Source organism: Gobio gobio, assembly GCF_949357685.1.
Source record: "Gobio gobio genome assembly, chromosome: 25".
Taxonomy (NCBI): domain Eukaryota; kingdom Metazoa; phylum Chordata; class Actinopteri; order Cypriniformes; family Gobionidae; genus Gobio; species Gobio gobio.
Window position 1 is genome coordinate 9,458,042 of NC_137121.1, and position 26,007 is coordinate 9,484,048.

The 26,007-nt window shown below is 36.7% G+C and overlaps 2 protein-coding genes across 2 annotated transcripts in view; both read right to left on the reverse strand.

Annotated features, from left to right (window-relative positions):
* The window catches only part of ap3b2 (adaptor related protein complex 3 subunit beta 2), a 64,538-nt gene extending 61,362 nt beyond the window's left edge, over nucleotides 1-3,176 (reverse strand). Inside the window, exon 1 of the mRNA XM_079809566.1 lies at nucleotides 3,036-3,176. Coding sequence (XP_079665692.1) covers nucleotides 3,036-3,142 — 107 coding nt within the window. The 5' untranslated portion in view covers nucleotides 3,143-3,176. The remainder of the gene's footprint in view (nucleotides 1-3,035) is intronic.
* A 5,877-nt stretch (nucleotides 3,177-9,053) lies between these two features.
* On the reverse strand, nucleotides 9,054-25,444 carry rbpms2a (RNA binding protein, mRNA processing factor 2a). The gene is made up of 8 exons (XM_079809318.1): nucleotides 24,925-25,444; nucleotides 20,708-20,785; nucleotides 20,542-20,580; nucleotides 18,699-18,761; nucleotides 18,085-18,235; nucleotides 17,719-17,867; nucleotides 10,084-10,156; nucleotides 9,054-10,006 (listed from the first exon to the last, which is right to left on the reverse strand). Exons 1-7 carry the CDS (start codon nucleotides 24,976-24,978, stop codon nucleotides 10,091-10,093), a joined length of 600 nt encoding a protein of 199 aa, XP_079665444.1. The 5' UTR covers nucleotides 24,979-25,444; the 3' UTR covers nucleotides 9,054-10,006; nucleotides 10,084-10,090.
* Nucleotides 25,445-26,007: the final 563 nt, after the last annotated feature.

Genomic DNA, 26,007 nt, shown 5'->3' on the forward strand with positions numbered 1-26,007 from the left:
CCAACTGAAAATGAAAAGTTGCAATTTTCTACACCTATATGGCTAGGAACTACTTTCTCATTCCTGCGTAATAGTCGCGGATCTTCGCGGCCGTGCCATGGCTGCAGCGGCGCAATGATATTACAGCGCCTGAAAGTAGCCCAGCTAGGTAACTTTCAATGTGAACGGCACTAAGTTCGTGTAGTTGCAGAGAAAGTTTCAGGCTTGCAGCCGACAAATTGTGTAGTGGATTTACCTGTGTGATTAGCCATGGTTCTGTGTGTTGTAAAGGGCTGTGATAGTAAGTCGAAGGTGTATAATACCAACTAATCATTGCGCCGCTGCAGCCATGGTACGGCCGCGAAGATCCGCGACTATTACGCAGGAATGAGAAAGTAGTTCCTAGCCATATAGGTGTAGAAAATTGCAACTTTTCATTTTCAGTTGGTCTTAGCACACGCTGTAACTGTAGAAGAGTCAAGTTTTAAATAGGAAAAATATTGAAAGTGTCTTTCGTCATATTTTGAATGAGATGCTAATGGACTGATCAGAATCAATGATGTATGCTAAGCTATGCTAAAAGTGCTACCGCCAGATACAAAGATCGGCTGAATGGATTCAAAAACGGTAAAACTCAACTATTTAACTCTAGGGGACTTGTAAAATGAGCCTATTTTCAAAAAAAGTAGAGTGTTCCTTTAAGTAATGAACCAATAATTTGAATCCGGACCTCTGCATTTTTCCATTCATGTGTAGGCTATATAATAAATGTTGTGAAATAATTGCCTAATATAGTATTAACACTACTTTTTAATGCAGCAAAGATATTGCACAGCACCAAGATCTTCTCATGTGAGCTGCCTGTGGTCTGTCAACGCTCGCTCGTCAACGGCAAAATATTTAAGATGACCAATCAAAACGCGAGATAAGATGCGAGATAAGATGTAGCTAAACCACACATTTTAAATTTGGCAGCTGTTTTAGGCAAACTACCCATAAAAATAATCAGGCAAACTAATAAATTGTCTAATTTTGAATTGAGAATAGGCCTATATAATTTACATTTTCATGTAATGTAATAATTAGCAGCAGTCAATGTGAGAGGACAAGAAACATTTACGGATTTTTCTTCATGGCATACAATGATTAATTATGAATGTGTACATATTGTGAATTGATATATATATATTTAACTAGCGTTCGTAGCCTTCAGTAAATTAACTTGTCTTAGAAAGTGATTAATAAAACATATTCTAAATATAAATTGACCCTATGTTTGCTTTCTTGACTGCTTTACGAGGGAAAGAGACAGGGCAAGATAATGAGAATGAGAGAAAAAGAACGAGTGATGGAGATGAGGAGAGGGGGAGAGCAGGAATTGACTAATAATCTACTGCCCACTGACTTTTTTAAAGCAATTCCTCATCAATTTTTTGGCCTTCAAACGTCTTAAAATGCACAAATGTAGATCAGAGAAATCAACATTTTCTCGGGGAAGCATGAAAAAGGTGGTACATGATCTTGGTTAGCAATTTGACAACATTGTAATATATAAGCATGCTTTTTGATGCACAAAAAATTGCCTGTTAAGAAACCGGCAGCACAAATTAGTGTATAAAAAGTCACCAAAATTAAGTATTTGAACCTCATAATTAAATACAAAATGGAAATTAAAAAAAGGCTGGCTTTTACTAGGCCTGAAGTGTATGTTGTTTTTATAGTGTCACTCTTTCTATTTATCTAACAGTTTAAATGTTTGTTTCATACATACAAATATATTGATGGATTTTAGGAAGGGGGTCCGTCATAAAAGGTTCATCATATTTGGGGGTCCTTGGCATCATTAAGTTTGAAAACCCCTGTGTTAAGCAACATTTTCACATTTCTAAATGTGTTCTTCCAATTGTGGCGCTAAAGGTGAACAGTGAGAAACCCAGGGTAAAGAATAACAGGGCGAAGCATGGACAAAACCAGCATTTTTTTTTGGTTCCCAGAACGTTCTGTGAAGGTTAGATTGTGGTTATAAAAACAAAACCTATAAATACCATTAGAGAACGTTCTGTATAGGTTATATTTGGGTTGTTACACACACACACACAGACACACACACACACACACACACACACACGTTTGTTTTTGTGAAATGTGAGGACATTCCATAGGCGTAATGGTTTTTATACCGTAAAAACCGTATTTTCTATCCCCTTACACTACCCCTGCCCCTAAACCTACCCATCACACACACACACACACACACACACACACACACACACTCACACACACTGCCCCTAAACCTACCCCTCACAGGAGACTGTGCAGTTTACTTTCTGTGAAAAAAACCTTGTTCTGTATGATTTATAAGCATTTTGAAAAGTGAGGACATGGGGAACGTCCTCATATTTCACCCTCTTTTTGTAATACCTGTGTCATACCCATGTCATTATACACATTTGTGTCCTGATATTTCACAAAAACAACCCACACAAATCAATGCAACGGTCTGGGAAACGAACGAACAGAGATTTGGTTCTCAAAAAACATTAACCCAGGGTTAACGTGTGAAATACCAATATAAACAGATGTAGATGAAGAGGTAGGCTAAGCTGTGCTAGTGAACATGATGCTAGCAACGTTAAGACTGAAGGATAGCGAGAGAATGAGATCACAGGGCTGTCTTTAAACTGTAAAAACAACGACAAATCAGGGCCATACACATATCACCTACAAAAACCAATCAGTTCTTCAGATAAACGACTAAAACAGTCATACTGAAGTGTGAAACAGCACACAAGTCATCATATGGGACCTGAGCGCTGTCCACACACCGGTGCTGAAACACAAACCCACGGACAACACACACTATACACACACTCCAGTCACGCGAATTCATCGCACACTTCGTCGTGTTTATCATCTCTTTGTTTTTCCACTGGATTCATTCGTTCATCCGCGCATGCGCACCTCGCCCTGTCTGAGATTTTCTGTACGTTAAACGCTCCGGTGGGCCGCTCCCGGGGGCGAGCGTTCACCGCGCGCACAGACTCGGTGTGTCTCACCTCTTGTAGTCGGAGGAGAAGATGCCCCCGCTGGCCGGGTCGTGGCCGTACTCGGGCTCGCTGGAGGAGCCTCCTTTCTCATCGCTGAACGCGGAGCTCGCGGACATCTCTGCTGCTGATGATGCGGAGCGGCGGAGAGCGGAGACTGAGTCACGTGACCCGTTACGCGGTGCTGAAGCGGACAGGGCCGGGGGCGCGCGCATGCGTGCGCGAGCACCTCTACATTCATCCTTGTTCATCATATCCGTCCCAAGTTGCGATGAAAACATTTAATTATTTATTTACAAACGACAGAAAAATTATATTACCTAGGATCTCAATTTTTTGTGAGAAAAATGTATCGAGGAATCCCTTTTTGAACTAAATGTAATTAAAATACTTTATTTAATCTTATTTTACATCCTCAATTCCGGTATAAGGTATCCAAAACACATGACAGAATTTTATTTAATTTAATTTAAAGCCACGATATGTAATTTTTCGCCGCTAGAGGTCACCTATTCAAAACAAAGGCGTAGCTTGATTACGCCTGGATAGAGCTTTTATTATGCCGCAGAAGAGCACTTCCGCTTTTTCCAGTCATGCTCATGCAGCTAGGTTTTATCATATTATATACATACATTATTTGAGTGTGGTAAAAGTTATGTTATTCTGCTTCTCTGTGCGTTCGCTCGTCTGCTACTATGAGACCCTTGTTCACACTGCAGTGAACTAGATCAATATTAGGCATGTTAAAACATGGCACTCGCAGTAAATCAAGAAAACCAGATTTAAACAATAAGACTAACTGTGTTGAGCTATAACAATGATTAGTTTTCTGTCGATGAATGTATCCACACATTCGCTCATCTGTCTAATAAAACACATAATATATTAAAGCATCTCTGGTGTTTCCATGGTTTCTAGGCCTGTACATAATAAAACCGGAAATCGCGGTTAACACGGGTATGCTGTCATTGATATGCGACGCACGGACACGGTCCGTGTCCTGGTTAAAATTGCTTCTTTCTCTAGATTTAAACATTCTTGGAAGCATTTGGGATCATGTAAGTACACAAGTCAACAAAACAGATAACATTGTTCTGTTTTTTTGGATATTTTAATCCTAAAAAATTTACATATTGTGCATATAATGTTGACTGACTTTAACACAAAATATTATGAAGTATTAAAGTGTATTTCTTCTTCTTAGTAGTAGCAGTATTAGTAGTAGTGTGGGTGTTGTTTGTTTTATGTTGTGATGTTTGTTTTATAACCACCAGGTGGCGGCAGCGCTCCATCACTCATCGCTGCTCCTGCTGGGAGAGGTTTGGTCACACGGTCACATGACCTAGACTGAGTCACACTGCACTTATTCATTACATGAAGTATATTTTACACAATATTTTTATTGTCTACAGATTTAATTAATATGTAATGAAGAGACAAAGGCTGAAAATAGCAACATGACATCTTTCTACAAAGAACGTCATAGAAACAGATAAAAAATGGAGAGTCTGTCCTGTGATTTGGGCTGAAAAGTTGGAAGGAGAAAAAACAAAGGTCGAAAACTTGCCAGAAGTTGACATCAGCCTGCCTGATTCAGCACAAACCTTTTCTCTGTTCATTCATCTACTTTAAAGTGAGTCCTTTCTGCTATTTGTTTAACACTTTGATGCTCTATTTCATCCAAAACATAAATTAGATGCTAGATAGATAGATAGATAGATAGATAGATAGATAGATAGATAGATAGATAGATAGATAGATAGATAGATAGATAGATAGATGCTAGATAGATAGATAGATAGATAGATAGATAGATAGATAGATAGATAGATAGATAGATAGATAGATAGATAGATAGATAGATAGATACAGATAGACAGACAGACAGACAGACAGACAGACAGACAGACAGACAGACAGACAGACAGACAGACAGACAGACAGACAGACAGACAGACAGACAGACAGATAGATAGATAGATAGATAGATAGATAGATAGATAGATAGATACAGACAGACAGACAGACAGACAGACAGACAGACAGACAGACAGACAGACAGACAGACAGACAGATAGATAGATAGATAGATAGATAGATAGATAGATAGATAGATAGATAGATAGATACAGATAGACAGACATAGACAGACAGACAGACAGACAGACAGATAGATAGATAGATAGATAGATAGATAGATAGATAGATAGATAGATAGATACAGATAGACAGACAGACAGACAGACAGACAGATAGATAGATAGATAGATAGATAGATAGATAGATAGATAGATAGATAGATAGATAGATAGATAGATAGATACAGATAGACAGACATAGACAGACATAGACAGACAGACAGACAGACAGACAGACAGACAGACAGACAGACAGACAGATAGATAGATAGATAGATAGATAGATAGACAGACAGACAGACAGACAGACAGACAGACAGACAGATATAGATAGATAGATATAGATAGATAGATAGATAGATAGATAGATAGATAGATAGATAGATAGATAGATAGATAGATAGATAGATAGATAGATAGATAGATAGATAGATAGATAGATAGATAGATAGATAGATAGATAGATAGATAGATAGATAGATAGATAGATAGATAGCAGTTTTCTCCTTGGATATTTTTTAAAAGGTAATTTATTTCTGTGATCAAAGCTGTATTTTCAGCATCATTCCTCCAGTCTTCATTGTCACATGATCCTTCAGAAATCATTCTAATATGATGATTTGATGCTCAACAAACATTTATGATTATTAATGTTGAAAATTGCTGTTTAATTTTTTTTAAACCGTAATACAGGTTTTTCCCCCTAAGATTCTTTAAATAAAAAGTTCAAAAGAACATCTTAAAAAACAAATGAATGTCCCTGCTGAATAACACTTACAAACACCCTAATGACCTTTTGAAATCCAATTTTGTCAACTGTTTAGGAAAACACAAGCATACGAAGCTAACAGGACTACACTGTAAAAAGTGGTAACCTGCAAATATTACCCAAACATGTTCAAATGTTCACCCAAGCATGAAAACACGGGTAAAAGAACAGTTTGTGGCCCATCAACTTACCCAAATTCTTCAAAATGTCTTCTTTTGTGTTCAGCAGAAGAAAGAAATTCATACAAGTTTGGGGTGAGGGTGAGAAAATTATGACAGAATTTTAATTTTTGGGTGAACTATTTTTTTTTTTACTTTAACCCATAAAAGTGTATTTTCTTGGTATAAATGAATGTATTTAGGCTGATTTAGCAATAATACATATTTTTTTACTTGAATACGTCTAGGTAATTTGTTCTTTTCACTCATAACTTAATATTAATATTTCTATGGCTTCACTGTTGAACAGTAATTAGCTGTTGAAGTGGATTTACTTATTGTAGAGTTAATGTAAGTTTTCATGAGCATTGTAACGTTTGAAAGTGTCAATGACAAATGTCATTTAGACAGGGAAGATTTTAAAACGAGCAGTTCATTCATAAATCCGGAAGATCTTACCTTCATGCTGTGGAAATACAAACCGGAAAAACGAATGCAGTGCTGAAAAAGGGGCGGAGCTACATATGTGCCAGATGATAGTTTCCCTTAATCCTGTGTTGTTGTCTAAATGCTGCGTTCACACCAAACGCGAATACAGCTTCAAAACCGCGTCTACCGCGTCTAGTTGGATGCTTGAACATTTTGAATCCATTCAAAATAAATTGAGCGATTGAAGCGAAATAGACGCACGTTCAAGGCGCTCCAGGAGAAATATGTCATAAAACACCACTCTGCCTCTTTTCATTAAAAATATATATTAAACATTAATAGCCACACAAATGTGGTCCAGGCAACGCCTACATTATCTTCACTGCATGTATATTTAAATATCCTTAAAAAATAAAGTTATGAAACTTCTCTTTGCCCTCAGTCAAAACGATTTGCCAGACAACAAATTATAGATTCATGACACCAAAGATCGCCTGTTAGATCCACACAAGACAAACCACTACAGGACATCAGAGCCAGCGGCAAATGTCAGAAGGACTGGCCGAGGAAAGGCTGCTCTCGCCGGGGTTATGAGCGCTGATCGCCTGGATCTCACAACTCCAAAAACACAAGATACATTTTTTAAATAGGCGCTCTCTTTATAAATAAACGACAGATTTCAGCTTTAAACAACTACATTCTCACCTGAAAAAGTCTTAAAACTACATTTTGTGACAGTGCAATGATGCGGGGTTTCTCATAACGTCACTTTTCCACGTGACAGCAGCAAGCAGGCTCCTGATTGGTTAACGCGGCGCGAAATGACAAAGTAAAAAAATTTCAACTCGGGCGTCAGACGCGAGTTCGCTTCAAACACGTGAATGCATAAAAAGCACCACTCGCACATAACGCGCAAGATGCTCATGAGGCAGAATCGGGTCCATCGCGTCGCGCAAAATGCATCTATCGCGTTTGAAGCGAATCCGTGTCTGACGCCCGAGTTGAAAAATTTTAACTTTGGCGTCAATTCAGGTCTAGTTAACCAATCAGGAGCCTGCTTGCTGCTGTCATGTGGTAAAGTGACGTGATGAGAAACGCTGCATATCTTAAAAATACTACTATTGTCTCACAAAATGAGGTTTTAAGACTTTTTCAGGTGAGAATGTAGTTGTTTAAAGCTCAAATCTGTGGTTTATTTATAAAGAGAGCGCCCATTTAAAAAAAATTATCTTGTGTTTTTGGAGTTGTGAGATCCAGGCGATCAGCGCTCATTAACCCCAGCGAGAGCAGCCTTTCCTCGGCCAGTCCTTCTGACATTTGCCGCTGGCTCTGATGTCCTGTAGTGGTTCGTCTTGTGTGGATCTAACAGGCGATCTTTGGTGTCATGAATCTATAATTTGTTGTCTGGCAAATCGTTTTGACCGAGGGCAAAGAGAAGTTTCATAACTTTTTTTTTTTTAAGGATATTTAAAAATACATGCAGTGAAGATAATGTAGGAGTTGCCTGGACCACATTTGTGTGGCTATTAATGCATAATATATTTATAATGAAAACGCTTCAAACGCTCAATTTATACGAGCATCCAATTCGCGGTGTACATGCGAATGGATTCAAAATGGTCAAGCGTCCAACTAGACGCGATTTTGACGCTCTATTCGCATTTGGTGTGAACGCAGCATTAGACAACAAACTCAACATCACTAAAGAAGTGTTTCTGGTTGTGAGGGGAAAGAACCTTGTACAGCTTCCCAAAGAACAGTGTTAAGGGAACAGTGGATGCAGTTCCAGGAGTTCTGGAAGTGTGTTTGTTTCCGGTAACAAGTCAAACCGCAGGCGGGGAGTTAAACTGCATCAAATGTCTGTTTTGTTGGCAATCGGCACGCAAGTGCATATAATGTCAACTACACAAACGTATAACACATCGAAAGTTATCCATGATGTATATTGTGGGCTTGACTCTTTAGCTCCGCCCCCTGCACGAGCTTGGGTGTTTTCGGAAAGAATTGGTAAAGGGTATCGATTTTTTTTATACATGATAAAACTAAAGACTCAGAGATATGATGGATGCAATACTACTCTGTAGGTACTCAAGAGTAACACGAGACTGGCAGAAACTGTGTTATGAACCCTTTAAGGAGTCTTGATTTTTTTCCCCCCTTGCAATTCTTGGCCACTTGCTCACTAGTGAGTTAAGGCACTATTTTTGGGAAAGCTGATTTGTACACATCCTGAAAGCACCATTCAAATAAATCAAATCACCCACTGATAGTCTTTCATTAGACGTCCAGACGTAGTTTGAAAACACTAGCGCCGTTCAAATAAACAGCAGCTTTTCACAGGCCAGAGCTGCAGTCGTGCTGTGATTAGATGAAGCTGTTCTTCAGCTGGTTAGGATCTGATGCCTTTAAAAGGAGAAACATGGAAGGAGAGAGCAGATACACACTCGAAAATAACCATATTACTGCCTCAGATAGCACGAGTTTACAGAAAACCCCCATACAAGGAAAAGCTATTAAAGGGAGACTCGAAACAAGATCCTCAGATTTCCTTTTATTCTCCAGTTTCACATTCTGAAATAAAAACAAAATCAGCATTTTAATTTTTTTTTTTATATTATAATACAGCAATCTCATGTTGGCAGCCCGTTTACACTCGCAGCACTGCCACAGGAAACTTCAGTATGCAACACAGAGCAAAAAGAAATCAATTGCACTTACTTCAAACAGGTTATAGACAGAATTAACCAACGAAAACACCCAAAAAACAACAAGGGAACACTAAACTGCTCATACATATATACTTATTTAATTGCACAAAACAAAAATAATGCATAAATATTCATTACACAAGTGTACAAAAATACTTGTACATTTCTTTTTTTCTTTTTTGTTCAAATATTCTCCAAGCAGACACAGATAGCAGAGGTTTGGTGAATTCGGGGCAGAGGAAGATGGGGGGACGTGAACTCGGAACGGATCCGCTCGGCTCCCGTCAGCATCACAAACAGAAACAAACACCCAGTGCATGTGTCATCAGTTCTTTAAAACGGGGAAACAAAAGTACACAGACTGGATTGCGAAAAATCGAACTCAGGTCTCCACCTTTTCACAATGCAAGAACAAGAGGCTGAAAACATTTAGGGTTAAGCTGGGAGCGCAAACGAACAGACGAAAGGGTTTGCATTTAAAACCCCATGTTTTAGAATCGCATGCAGAACGATGATACCACCCCCCACCCAAAAAAAAAAAAAAAAACATCTACAGGAGCAGCTAGACATGTTGAACGTCTGCGTGTGATTGGCTCGTCAAGTACCGTGAGGTTCGTCAGAGTCCTCAGAGTGCTTTAGAGAAGACTTCCTCCAGGAAAATAATCCTTCATGCTTAGATTGTCCATTAAATAAACCTGATTAAATTAAACGCTGAGCCCAGATGTCCTTCATTCAAACAGGAGGGAGAAATAATAACTTCACGTCTGGTGCGGGATGGCATCTGTGGAGACGAGGACAGAGCATCAGTCACCTACGCTCATCAAGACAAGCGAGGAGGAGAACGGGACGGATACTCACGGATTATTTAACAGAACTGGCGTGACTTCCACCCCGGTTGAGAACTTTCAGAGGGAGACGGGTACCAGCGCATCTACAGGCAAGAGGAACAACAAGTTACAGTGAGATCTTCGATATTACAAGCGTTTCTTCTGGACCACAACAATAATATCAATACATTTTCTATTACAGGAAAGTCCATTACAGAATAACATTAAACTCTTTTTGCGTACGTGTATATAGTTGTGCATAAAATACTAATATAATGAACTTGTTATTTTTGATAAGTTAATTTAAATGCATGTTTAAATATGGGTTTTATAAAAGTTTACAGAATGCATAAATGTAGTCATTTATATTGTTTGCCATTTATTAATTTTTTTGAATGCATGCATGTGTATATAGTGGCTCAAATGCAGTAATATAAATGTAAACTATACATTCAAATGACCTTAAATTAAACTTTTTTGTTTTTTAAATTGATAAAGAAATGTATAAGTGCAGTAAGCTATATAATATTTTTATAAACCACCATTTAAGTTTAAAATTCTTAAACATACCAAAATTTAATTTGTATATACCGCAAGTTGATAATTTTTTATTTTATATAATTTTATTTTATATTTTTTATTTATTATTTATACAGGTTATCTATCATGTATTAATTATTATTTTTGTTATTATTTTATGTGCATGTACGTGTATATAGTGGTGCATAAGTGTACTAATGTAAATTTAAATATGCTAAAATCAAAAAGTGTTTATCATTTAAAACCATTTTATGTAAAGTTTAAAGAATGTATGTGTAGTAAATAAGTTAATTTTATAAACAAACATTACATTAAAGTTTAAATTCTTTAATATCAATATTAAATAATAAAATGATAACAATTTAATAATATATTATAATATAACAAATGTTTAAAATTACTACACTTACAACTTTAAACTTGTAAGGTATTTAAGAATTATAATGTTTAAATTGTCTAATTACGCGTATACATTCTTTAAACTTAACTATAAATTTTAAACTAAATTATAAAAAAAGTTTAAAGTGTAATATACGAGTACATTTATACACCATTTAATACAAGTACAAAACAAAAAAAAGCTTCCTAGTTAAAAACTAGACATGAACGCCCTCTCAAGTCGTATTTACCACAGGGTAGCTCTGGGATCATTTTTAAACCAGAGTTGTTAAGTTACCGAGTTGGGCGGGCCATAAACTTTAAATGTGGTGGAGGGGAGAACGATTGTTGCGGTTTGTGAAACAAAAACAAAAAGTCATAAAGAATAGCAATGTCACCTTGTCCTTAAAGTAGTGCATATTTGCATATATGAACCACCATTTGAAACGTATGGTGCGTTTTATTCACCGCAAAAAAAATAGCCTGAATGACCAAAATTCCAGAACCAGCCGGCTGACTAGACAAGGCTGTTTAAGTGATTATATGGTGGTCAATGAATGGTATGCTATGGTTTAATTAATATTAAATGGCTTAATTTTGGGAAATTAAGGGAAAAACCCCAGAAAGTGCCATTTCTACAACATGCTCCATAGTCAAGCCATTTTAGCTCTTCTAATGAACACGAACTGAGCAGGAAACTCTTATCAGAGCATCTATAAACATCTTTCAGCAAGATTACATTAACTCCTTTCCTGTCCTGCCTTCCCAAACCCCGCCAAAACACCCACTTCCCCAGCCAAGGGCAAGAATACGACAACAATCAGCCTGGCACGTCCGTTTCAGCCCGTCGCTGACTTTTCTAAACTTCCCACATTCTTTACGAGGCGTCAGGCGGTGTGAACCCACAGCTGACCAGCAGCACACAGCCAGAGCTGTAATCTCCCTCCAGCAGGTGTGTGTGTGTGTGTGTGTGTGTGTGTGTGTGTGTGTGTGTGTGTGTTGGGAAGGTCTGGAGCAGGGTGGAGGAAGAGAACGCCAAGTGCTCTTTACTTCCAGCAGTTTAACTGCACACTTCTAGTTGCGTCATCCCCAACTACACGCAAACATGCCAGAGGAACGCCATTTCTATTTTCCCTGAGCTAAAGGACGCAGGAAAGTATTCTACGATATGGGTGCCTTTCCATTCATAATGCAAGCACACAAATTTATATTTTTATAAAAGTAAAATATTTAACAAATTAATAATAAAAAGTTTATTATTTTCTTTATTTTACATCATTAACAAACAATAAAACCTGCAAAAGTTCATGTAATGTTTTTGCACAATTTTAAATATTTTTAAATAAAAGTTATTCATTTGTACTTTTACTATACATTGTTTAAATTTTTTTTTATTTAATTTTTTTTAAATATTTTTTATATTAATCATCATTTCTTTATTATTATTATTATTATTATTATTATTATTATTATTATTATTATTATTATTATTATTATTATTATTATTATTATTATTATTATTATTAATTATCTTTAACAATAAAAAAATAAAATAAAAAGCAAATGTTTTAAATTTTATTAAAATAAATAAAATAAAAACCATAAACTTTCCCCAAATAAAAAGTAAAAATTTTTTTTTTTTTGGTAATTTTTGTTAAAATAAAATCAATTGAATAAATGACTAAATAAATGACTAAATAAATAAATAAATCAAAATGACAATAAATAAATAAATAAATAAATAAAATATGACAATTTATTTATTTAAAGACAATAAATAAATACATAAATAAATAAATAAATAAAATAAATACAAATATAAATAAATAAATCAAAATGACAAAGAAATAACAAAAAAAAGACAACATAACCAACATTGTTAATTTTTTATATTTAATCAATTATGATTTTTTATATCTACAATATAACTATACACTATTTTGTGACAAAACAAACCTTCATTTTTATTTGGTTATTTTTGGTTTAATAAATAACTAAAAATAGGCAACAAAAAAAAAATTATATTAAAAAAGACTTACAAAACCAGCCCACCAACCTTTTTTCTTTTCATTCTTTGGAAAACACAAAAATGATCACTCAACTCTCTGAAGGCCCTCAGAGCGACACAGGGCAGAGAATGTGTTAGCGCGTGGCTCCATTAGCACATTCGCTCGCTTTCTCACCCAGAGGATGAAACCTTTTACAACCCCTTTGAGATCCTCACAAATATACTGCACCCACAGCCTTAGCCAAACACCACTGGAAAACATTTGGTTGGGATCAGAACTTAAAAACACTAAAAATTAGACAATTAAACTCGCAAACAAGCTCAATTTACGCTTTGAGGAACTTGTTAACATCTACAGTACGGCTCAATAGACTTCAAGTAAAACCTCTTCATCCATGACCTTTAGCTCTCATTGGGTTGTTGCCATGACAACCGCAAAGACTAGCCATCTAATCGATAGACTTGATCTGTCAAGCACAATCTTCAAAAAAAAAAAAAAAAAAAAAAACACATTAAAAACATACAAGTGAACAACGCAAGATTTACAGTAAACAGTGTTTTATGCTCCTCAGGCATTGTCACCATTCATTTATTACCACTGTAAAACACATGAACTACAAAAGCACTTAAAAAGGCAAAGTGTTTGTGGGAGAATTTTTCACATGTGCTGCTTTTAATGGATCATAAAAGCCTTCTCGCACACTTTTTTGGCTAAACTTTAAATCGGCACCTCTCTGGGCACAGATTCACTCAACAACCAAGTCATAATCCAACCTGAGATGCAATTAAAAACAGCTTTTCTCTGATGTCATCTCTTAGCAACACTAGCAGGCCAAGGAATGCCGTTCTGAGGGATTCTGGGTAATCAGACTTGTCATGTTCAGAGAGGACCTCTGACACCAGCCCTGGTTTGACTGCGTCATGTGACCCAGGGTCGGTTTCCACCAGAGCGTGAGTCAGGGGCATTATGGGAAAGGTGAACTACACTGCAGTGAAAAGGCGGCTAACGTTTTTTTTAAGCGCATACGACTACAAAATGTGCAGTATACACGCGTTTATGGGGTGGAATAACACTTCAACCAATGCAATGCTCTCGTCCCTTCATTTTTAAACATGGATGATTTTCTCTGACTCAAAGGAACAGAGGACGCTGACAAAATTAAACTGGACCAAAAGGCAAACGGATTCAAAAATTTATAAAAATCAAGATGTTAGAGATATAGATTATATAGATATATAAAAAAAAAACCTGGTATTAAAATGATTTAGTCGATCACAAGTAGACGAGGGAGACATTCCCGTTTACACCTGGTGTTTCTATCCTTCTCTTTTGTCCACTTTCAGCCACTTCTGTCCTGATTTCTTCAAGGGGAGGGTCTATAGGCGGATAAACGCATGGGGTTTTTCCCGATCTTTCCATCTAATGGACGAAAAATCTCACGCAATTTACCAGAGATGACGGAAAAACATGCGGAGATATCAACTTTCATTTCTGCTTTGACAGCCGTAAGACCAGCCGAACGCTGAGAGTGTGTGTTAGAAATCAGGAATGGAGAGAGAACAGTCGTCTGGAGACCCAAGTTTGGTTAAGACACAAAACGTACCAAGCACAAAGTCTGCTTGAATCCCATCTGGCTAGCATGCGTCCCATAATGTTTACTCATTAGGTCAGTAGGCGGAGAGTAGACGGTCTTTTGTGGCTGTTTGAACACGAAACACATGAGCGTTTACACTACGAAAACAATCTGGTCGATTGTGTTTTCGTCTACCCCTGGAAGTGGTCAAAAGTGGACAAAATGTTTTAGACCTGTATTTAGCGCCATCCACTCATGATCCGTTTGATTCAAGGATTCTGGCTGTGTCTGAAATCGCATACTCGAGTAGGTACTTATATAGAATAATTACATCACACCTGCTTAAAAAAAGAAAAGAAAAGTATGTTCTATATAGTATGAATGTGTGAAGTATGGATGTAATCTGGACGTACTACAGTCGCCGTGTTGACCTCATCACGTGACCTACCAGCAGTTACATCGCTTCACTTGAATTCATAAATCCTCACCCGTGGCCTCATGGGATAGTAAAGTGTTCATCGTACACACACACACACACACACACTTCAGAATCTCGCTGGAAATCATTCATCCGTGTACTTGTCTACTCTGTACACGAATGATAATTGATCTGTAGAAGTTCACAACTTATGTTGATATCCCAATATTTGTGTAGTCAAATTTTTTGAATACTTTGTAATTCTAAATATAGTTAGTCCTGGAGTCAGTCCAGGAAGATTTATCTGCAAGGGTACAGTTTAAAAAGTTACCTGACAAATATTTTTAACTAGTCAGGGTTCCCACTCTTTCATGAACATCAGATTCAAGGACTTTTTAAAGCACCTTTTATTTTAAATCAAGCACAATAAATACGATAAAGGTGGGTGCGTTACTGCCAATATATCAAATACCTACTGTACCTGTGTCTATCATTAATGCAGTAACGCTGAGGCATATACTGACAACTAAATACAATTTCCAATGAGGAAAAATGTCCAATTTTACAAAATCCAATGAGGAAAGAGGCTGGTGTACAAGAGAGAGCGAGTTTTAACGAGAGATGCCGTTTGCAGCTCTTATTCCTGCTTTTAACGTTTATTTCACATTAGTTTTAGTTTCTTTTTAAAATAATTACTTAATTAAAACATCAAAATATAGATATATAGTGTATACATGAATTTTCCAATTAAATGAAAAGATATGGACAAGTTAATTGTTAGGCATTAAAAATTATGCTAAATTTTTTAAATCACCTGTACCTTTTTAAAAATCATTTTGAAGGCTTTTAAGACCTGCGCATATATTTAACATATAATCGCTGCCGTAATAATGGCCCATTTCATACGTTTACATGCTTTTATTTTTATTTTTTGAGCGGTGATGAAGTATTGCTCTTGTAAACACTTGCCAGCATTTCAGTAAGGAAAGTCTAGATCTTTAAAATGCATCCAAATTACAGCAAAGCGCAACCATACGGTGGTCTGCAGGGGTCAAAAAGGATATAAACAGTGAATTTTGAAGTGATCTCCAGAGATGTGACTTCGGACGGCAATTCAATTACCACACGTCCTTGGTGTTTGTCTATAAACAGGAGGTAATTCGGCCGGGGATTTTTACGCGGGTGGTGGGAGAAAAACAGACATTCTGGATTCGGGCGGCAATAAAATCACTGACTAGCCCCTATCAATAATGAAAATACCTTACGACCCCACAAGAAACAACTAACGCCCGAATAAGGCTTTTGACAGTAGATGACGCTTCTGGAACAGCAGAAATATATTGAAATAGCTTCCTCCCGTAATGCGGTTTTGTCCTGGATTTGGTAGCGCATGAAGGCCAATTTTTGTAATAGCACCATGCTACTCTAACAAAGTTCACTTAATTCAAGCACTTTCAAGGACTTATGTTTGTTTTCAAGTACTTTCCAGGCCTTGAATCCATGTGTCTGAAATTCAAGAACTTTCAAGTACTTTCAAGAAGTGTGGGAACCCTGACTAGTAATCCCTCCAGCGCGAGGAAGAGCCGTTTAGATCCGCTCTGAAGGACAACAAAGTGTTGATGGGAATGTCCAATTGACAATTAATAAAAATTGGCTACATCTACCCAAAATGTCCCTCTAGCATGAGGGAGATTCTTTTAGACACGCTCTGACGGAGAAAGTAAAATTGTGAACCTGACTTTCCATTTTCTTTCACTCTAGATTCAGATTATATATATATGAATTCCTATGAACATTAATTATTTTTGTGTAAAGCACTTTGAATTACCATTTTGTATGAAATGTGCTATATAAATAAACTTGCCTATGTCACTGACCTGAATCCCTGTTTGCGTTTTCAAAGTACAAAGCACAATGATTTGCAGCAAGTGTTGGCAAGAACAGAAACACACCTGAACGCAGCGACAGTGATAAGCCCTATTCGGACGGGATTAGTTTAACATGGGGAGGTGGGGGTGAAGCAATTTTACCTCAGGACGTCTGTAATGTTAATGGCCAATTCGTACGGGATAAGACATCTCAGTAAAACTAGCAGAAGTGGGAGGGGTAACTCGCTTTACGCACCACAGTAACCTCCTTGTCGTATGACGTTGCTTCCTGTCATCACGTGAGCAAACACGCCAACAAGAAAAACGCAAAACTGGAGCAGGGAGGAAACGCTGTGTTTAATCTCGGAATATTAAAAAAATCTTAAATAAAATTATATTACATGAATATTAAAAATATTCTAATGTAATGCTAAAAGAAGTGTTGTGCCTCTCTAATAAGTGCTTTCGGTCTTCTTTTTGGTTTAAATGGTATGCGGAAAATACTGGAGGTTTGCCACAGATTTGTCCCACCACCTACAACGCAACCGAGTGCTGTTTGAAGCGGCTCCAAAACGCCAAAATGCGCCAAAAACTACTTTTAGACAGTAAATGATGGAATTTTACCGCACATTTTTATAGCGGGTCTATTCGAACGGGATTAGTATTACCCGAGGTCATTTTTACAGAAGAAAAGTCTCCGTAATCTTTACTGACATTGTCCGTAATGATTACCGAGATGGCACATTCGGACGGGAGTAAAATCACAAAACCTCTGGTAATAATTACTTTACCCCCACCTCCCCATGTTAAACTATAGCCCTTAACTATAGTTAAGGGCTATAGTCAAGGAAAAGGGGAAACACACCGGTTGGTCCCTCACCTGGGCATGCAGGGCGGCGGCGGCAGCAGCGGCGGCGGGGTAGGTGAAGGCAGCGTGAGGCAGGCCTGGGGTCAGTTCAGTGGTGTAGAGAGGATACGGAGCCCACGCCTCAGGAGACGCAGGGATCAGTGCTGCCCCCGTCAGGTCGTCTACAGAAAAATCACACATCCAAGTGTCACATACGGAAACCAGACGCCAGAGAGCTGAAGCACTTCAGCACCCAAAATATACACTAGCATCCAAAAACCGTTGAAAGAAATTCAGCAAGTACGCATTAAATTGATCAAGTGAGACTTCCAATTCATCTGAATCACAGACATTTGCTAGCGAATCAGCGGCGGGGCACAAGCACTGCGGTTTACTCACATGGGTCTCGGGCGATGAAGTGCGCACCTAGAGCCGGGTGCAGGTTGGACGGGTTTGGCGTGGCCATCAGTTTACTCTTCGCCATCTTGGTGTTGGCTTTTGCAAACTCCAGACGCAGCGTTTGAGGACTCTCTGGGTCAAAACGGATGCCCTGAGAACACATAATTTGTTTTTTGCACAAATCCGTAACACAGGGGAGTCAAATCCTGCTCCTGGAGGGCCACTGTCCTGAGGAGTTCAGCTCCAACCCTAATTAAACACTAGCTAATCAAGGTCTTACTAGGCATACTAGGAATACTTTAAGGCAAGTTGGAGCTAAACTCTGCAGAACCGAGTTTGGACATCCCCGATATAACAGATCATCAGGTGTCCCTCTGCAGCACAAGTGCACGGATTCCCAGAGCATTCCACATCCAGCCAGAAACGCATGACGTCGTGGAAACTTTCTTAGGGACCAATGAGTGTACGCAAGTGAAACTTCCCCCCCGTAGAGAGGAGGGCAGCATCGGAGTCAGACTTTTAAAAGCCAAGTTTGAAGGACATAAAAGCAGTGTCTAATAAATAATTAAAAGTTGCCATCACTTCAGCTTACTGACGGACCAACGACTACTTACATTCAACGCATTCTTGGCCGCTTCAGCCCCAGACCGGCTGTCAAACGTGACAAACCCCACAGGCTAGAGAATGGAAAGAAACACAGTCGGACCGACAGAGGTAGAGAGACAAAATTAGACCTTCCAATCAAACAAAAGTAGAAACCAAATCTCATAAAATTATTATTTGAAAATGTACAATCATATTGTATTTCACCCCAAAAAAATCAAAAGGGAACTTTTTTAAAAAATAGGATTTTTGTATTAATTATACATTTTAATATTTTAAAATATTACATTTAAACCCAATTTTAGGATCAATATTTCTCATGGTAATTAAGCATTCTCTCAAATTACATAATTTAAAAACTAAATAAAATGGTGTACATTTCCATTGATTATATATATATTTTTTCCCCAACAATTTTCTTCAGAAATATTTGATCCATTAAGAGAACACTATAATTGCACACCAATATTTTGCACGCTCTGTTTTTCAGTTTGCTTGAAATGGTCTGTCCCTTACAGTTTTTCAAAAAAAAAAATTTAAACGAGTTGGTCTTGAGTTCAAAATGTATAAAAGTTAATCAAGACTATCTGTATTACATTTCTACAATCGAAATACCTTAGAAAAATAGGTTGAGTTTAACTAATTCTTTAAAATAAGAAATGTCTCACTTTATTAATGTCGACAAAAATTCTGTCAACTATGTTACTAACCAAACACACCCTGAAAAAAAAAAAAAAAAGGTTAATCCCAAAACATGTGACCAGCATCACATGGTGTCATTTTCTTCTGCTATTTTGAACACATTATGGTAAATATCTTCTTAATTTGTTCTATATTTTATCTCCGATGGCCTGTGGTCAAGGAGTATAATTACGTTGCCCGTCAACTACGATGGGAACATTGTGGTTTGCAATATTATGATTTTCAAATAAAATGTGAGGTTAACCTGAACAAGAAAATAACATTTGGTTGGCCAGACAAGGCCTGCCATTGCCATGAGGCAAAATGGTCAAATTGTCAACCGTGTTACTGTTATTGTCAACAGTGTTTGACATTAAATATCCAGACTGCGGCATTTGATATTTAGAGTATGTTTACATCAAAATGGACTAGAGTCTTACATATTTTTGATCTATCAAAAATATCTTTAAAGATATATGGTAAATAAAACAAATCTTGATCTTACTGACAGTGCTAGGAGTTTCACACATCTGCAAATTGTTTTATGAATAAAAATCACTGTACATATGACAATAGACCAAGAAATTTTAATGGAGGCGCCTAAACTGTTGCACTTAAGTGTGTAGTAACGGTTTGTCTGTGACATAACGGACCATTTTTTATCTCAGTAATATCAAAATGTGTTTAATGATTGGAGGTTTGCAACTAGCAAACATTACACCGATATGAAACCAATAGTTTTATTCAGAAAGCATTTTTTAATACCTTTTTGCCGATGTGAAATGTACCCTAAATGATAGAATACATTTATTTTTTATTAAATGCACATGTTAATATCATTTAAATGTATGATTTTGGGGTTAACATTTCCAGGTCAGATTTATTGGAGATGAATGACATTGGACATTTGTTAAATTCTCCATGCAAGTTTTAATTATTTGATTTATTTTAATTATTGAAGTGTATTTTTGTATTGCATTATTATTATTAAATTTACACCTCAACTGAGAGAAAGAATAGTTTTAACTTAACCTGTTTTGAGGTCAGTTTTATGAGAGATCCTTCATATCCCCTGTATTTTTTGTATTATAAGTGCATTTGTGTATTGCATTATTATTATTAATATTATTATTAAATGTACACCATCTGAGAGAAATATAGTTTCAACTTTACCTGTTTTGAGGTCAGTTTTATGAGAGATCCTTCATATCCCTGTTTGATAACAAGGACAAATTCAGAATTTGAAAACTTAAAAACAATTTTCTTAAATTAAAATCACAGCCAGAAAGAGGGACTAATAAAACGTCCAGCTTTTCCCCCTCAGGTTGACGTCTCTTACCTTGAAGGGTCTGAACAGCAGGTAAAGCTCACGTGGTTTGATGTCGACAGGAAGCCCGCTGACAAAGAGTGTCCGTACCTAGAAGAGGGAAATGCCTAAATGACATCAGTACACAAATGACCGACAGATACCAAGAATGCCATGACCTCTGAGCTATGAGTGCAATGTATGGTCTTAGAAATGTGCACCTGAAAAGGAATAAAAATAGGAATGGTTTAGAACTACCTTTGATTGTCTCTCTCCCTTCCTATTGTGTCAGAGTCTCCCCGTTTGTCTGCAGAATTTGCTATTGGAGACTGAATGTGTTCAGATCAAAATCATGAGATTGTGTTAGTTTAGTGAGCAGAAGTGTGTGCGTGGTGATCAAGTGTGTGTGACCCTAAGCATGGATGCAGAGACTTTCTGCAGGGCACGGACAGCATTATTGCTCCAATGTGAGTGGAAGGTAGAAAATCTAATTTAACTCGGCGAATTAACAGGACGGATCAAATGATATTACAGTGAACAAAGAGAGAGCAAAGGGCAATCAAAGAAAGAAAAAAAAAAAAAAAACCCTCAACCTCAGATTTCCTAGAACACATTTTATCCAACAAATGAAAACTAAGTATCACAGATTCTAGAGTTACTCAAAGCAGCGAGCATTTAAAAACAGATGTAGCAACTCCATACCGATCTAGAGGGCAGAACAGAAAAAGAGGATGAAGGACACAGTGTGCTATGACCTTTTACGGAAAAAAAGAGGGGAGAGAGAGAGGACTTTGGTTCAGGCTGACCCATCACATTCTCCAAACGCTTCAGAGTTGAACAGCCATAATCTGAAAGACACTGGTTTTTTGGGTCAGTCTCACAAAAACATGTCCAGGGCACATTTTACAAAGAGATTTTCTTAATGGTTTAATCCAAAAAGTTGATTACATTTTAAAACAATTTCCCCATATTTTTCTGAGTTTTCTGCGATTTGTAATTCCTATCATTTTCGAAACTATTATATTATTTTAAATGTTATATTATATAATAGTTTAATTTTATGCATTATATTATATTATATAATTTGTGTATCATATAATTTTATATTTTAATATTATTATATTGTATATATTAATTTTATATTATTTGAATTGTATACATTACATTAATATAATATAACATTATATAATATAATATATATTCAATTAAAATAATTAATATAAAATTAATATAATGTAAAATATAATATTAAAATATAAATTATAAAATTAATATAACAATAAGCAACAATAAAAATACTAATAAAAAATACTAATAATAATCCCCGTTTTTGCAACTCCTATTCACACTGTCAGTAAATTTGTCCTAGTGTTGAAAAAGCAGCAATTTTTAATAATAATAACTTCTATTCTCAGTGCATTTAATAATAATAATAAATAATAATAATAATTTAAATTCTTAGAATTGTCAGTCATTTTTCCTAGTTTTAAAATAACGCAATAATAATAATAAACCTCATTTAAAAATTATGTGAATTCTCAGTAATTTGTCCATGTTTTTAAATTATTTATAATATTATAATTATTATTATTTATTATTAAATAAAACTGCAAAAAATGTAATGTCTACTTTGAATGACCATTAAGCAATATATTAAAATTAAAGAGTGAAAAATTATTTTAACATTATATTATTTATAGGACCCAGACATGGTTAGGAAGAAATATTCACCCTTTTTATCCTGCACTTAAAATAAAGAACCAACCATGTTTTTTGGACAGGCACTATGATAATACCATGATGCTATGGACAGTAACATGGTATTATTATTTAAAGTACCATATAAATGCAATAGTACAAGAATATGGTACCGATTGAGCACCATGGTATGCAATACATGGTGCCACCAATAAAACCTAAAAACAGTGTCAGATCAGTGCTAAAACAGCAAAGCATCTGAATGTGTAACAACGTCCATCGTTCATATTTCTCTACACATTTCCTCCAATACACGGAAACCACTGGAAACCCATCATTTCCTGACCGGCTCAGAGGAGCGAGTGGCGTAACGGCTGCAGGCGAGAGCGATCTCAGAGTTCAGACTGATGTCAGTTCAGAAACCCTCAGCATAAACTTATCCTCAATGTTCCTGAAACATGAGCATCAGCGCTCAAGCGCTGCCAACAGCTGAGAGGGTAAATAAACAACAGGAATTTAATCAAAAAGGAATAAACACACTCCATAAACACAAATAATGGACAATGCGCCACTTAATAAGCCAAATAAACAGTTGATTCTGTTGGCGGTCAGAAAAATGGGATTTGCAGGACAGAAACAAAGGGGATGTATGGGGGACGTGAGCAGCTGGGTCGAAGCACAGAGGGAGGAAACCCCGGTCCTAATTATTGCAGGTTCAGGCTTGAACACAATGAACAATCTGAACACGCCACACCAAACGCACTGACCCAGTAACAATGACAGGACACAACTCCCACCCCAAACTCTGAACCAGAGTCCAGCTTTCACTACAGGACCAGTTATACAACCATCCTCACTAACTTCTCACTAGAACAACAACAACAACAAAACCACAGCTCAAGTCTGATATGTTTTGACAGGGAGTGTTTGCAAACAGCATTGGAAGGTCTTGTGAAAGTAAAATACACCAAACCTCAGGAAATGCCTCTACAAGAGGTCAGAGGTGACATCTAGACCGGACCCAAATACTCAAGAGTGTAGAAACTAGTCTAGAATGTCACTAAAATTAAGATGCCATGTACATACGGTTTCTATAGAGACTGAGTTATTTCTCTCAATTGACTGTGAGAGGTGCAATCATTTAAATGTAAAAGCCAAATTAAAGGACAAGCTGCAAAAATACTACAAATAAATGCATAAATTAAGGGGAAGAGACTGAAAACAAATACTGTATATATATAAATATATATACTTTTTTTTAAGCAAATTTTACTTAATTTAAAATAAGCATAGCACTACTTGGAGTAATGTAAAGGCCAAATTAAAGACAATCTGCCCTTTTTTTTTTTAACTGATTATTATATAGATAAATGGAAGTTGTTTGAGTCTCAAGTAAATAAAAAAATAACGCCTCCATCAGAAATCAGAGACGACAGACTGGAAACAAACACCGAAAAAAGACAGAAGATACAGTTTATTATATTATACCATAATGCTATAATGTATTATACTATGTGACCTTGGAGCACAACCAGTCATGAGTTGCACGGGTATATTTGTGGCAATAGCCAACAATACACTATGGGTTAAAATGATAAATTTCTCTTTTATGCCAAAAATCATTAGGCTATTAAGATCATGTTCCATGAAGATTTTCTGTAAATTTCCTACCGTAAATGTATCAAATGTACTATTATTAGTAATATGCTCTGCTAAGGACTTCATTTGGACAACTTTAAAAAGGTGATTTTCTCAATATTTACATTTTTTTGCACCCTCAGATTCCAGATTTTTAAATAGCATCTCCAAATATTGTCCTCTCCTAACAAACCACACATCAATGTAAAGCTTATCCAGCTTGCAGATGATGTATACATCTCAATTTCAGAAAAAAACTGACCCTTATGACTGGTTTTGTGGTCCAGGGTCACATTATATTTGTAATTCCCCATCTCAAGACTTCAAAATGGAAGTCTTGTTGGGTCTCAAGTAGATAAAAATAAAATTGAAATAAACGTCGAAAAAAGGCCAGAAGTTATGGTTTAGAGATTTTTTACTTTGTTTGCAAATCAATCTGTTTATAAATATTTTCACTAAACAAAAAAAAAGCCAAATTAATCAATTCAAATGACATTAAAAAGCAATAAAAGTGAAGAGCCTTTTAAAAAGAAGACCCACGTTTAGTACTTCACGGTTTGCGCGTCTCATGAAACCATGGGAGAAAAATGAGGACAGAAAAACTTCAATAACACCCACTGGACTGTGTGCTTGTTAAGTCTGGCATTAACTTTATCCACAGTCACACTAGAGAGTGTGTGTATCATCAGGTGAGTCTCATATTTCAATGCCAACTTTAAGATTAATCATCAACAGACTCCACATTCCTCTCAAACTCTCTCTCGAGCTTTTCCTCAGCAAACGCGTCTCCTCAAACCGCGACAAACGCCTTAAAACACGGGTAAAACTACTTTTATAAACATGTCATCCGCCGGCAGAAGCTTGAACTTCACCACATGAAGTTTATGTTTACTAAAAGAGTTTATTTCTCTTACCTCCTCTTCTAATGAAACACTGGTGTTCGTCTCTGAATCTGACTTCAGACTCATTGTGTAACTTTAACGCTTCTTTGTGCCAGAAAAATTAAAAAAAATAAAAAAAATCAAGTTTTCCCTGTCGGTGATTTTGTCCCTGGTGTGCGTTAAAGTTGCAGAAGAGAATCTCGTGTCGTTTGTGCCCAGTGAAGCCGTGAGTTAAAGCCACAATCCGAAAGTAAAGGTGAGAGGTGCTCTGTGAGGGTGACAGAAGGGAAAGGAGGTGATTTTTGAAGTTTTTTTCCCCCCTGGCTCACATCAAGCTCGTTTGAGTTGAAGTGGAAAGAAAGGAGAAAAGAGGAACCGTTGGTAGATTTAAAGCTGAAGTTGTGCGTCTGCTCCTCTGTCCTATTAGCCGATCAATCATGTTAAAAGCGCGCACCCGTGCTTCAGATGGGACTCAGCTGCGCGAGGCCCGGCCCACTTTACCACCACCACCATCATCATCAACATATCTAACCCCTCCTTTACATCCCTGCCTGCCTCTCTCTATCTAACCCTGCCTACATAATGGCTGTGTCTGAAACCAAGGAGGTCTATAATAACTAGAGAATGTTTACCATTAATTTATCGATTCTTAAGTTATCCAAACTGCCATATTTGCGTTGAGTTCTGCGGCCAGGCTGTTTTCAGCCAATCACTTGAGGCGTATTTTGTCATGTGACTACACATTCTGGAGCCGCAGGAAAATGACAGTTGTTTTTTGGCACCAGAAAAACACAAACCTTCACTGGCGACCAATAAATGGTCAATTTCACGCTTTTTTAGAACTTCCAATAACAAACCAAGTGCTGGTCAAATATCTAATATTTAAATATTTAAATAATTCTTGCAAGAAATAATCAATCCGAATTTGGCTACTTTTGGAGACTGGTAAAAGGAAACTGGTTTCGGACCAGCTGGAAAGTCATGTCTAATGTTTTTTTTTTTTTTTTTTTTTTTTGTCATATCTAATGGTTATGTCTACTAATGATCTAAAACAAATTCAAGTGAGCTAGGCCATTTACTGTATGTTGTCATCTTTATAATTTAATATAATCTCTT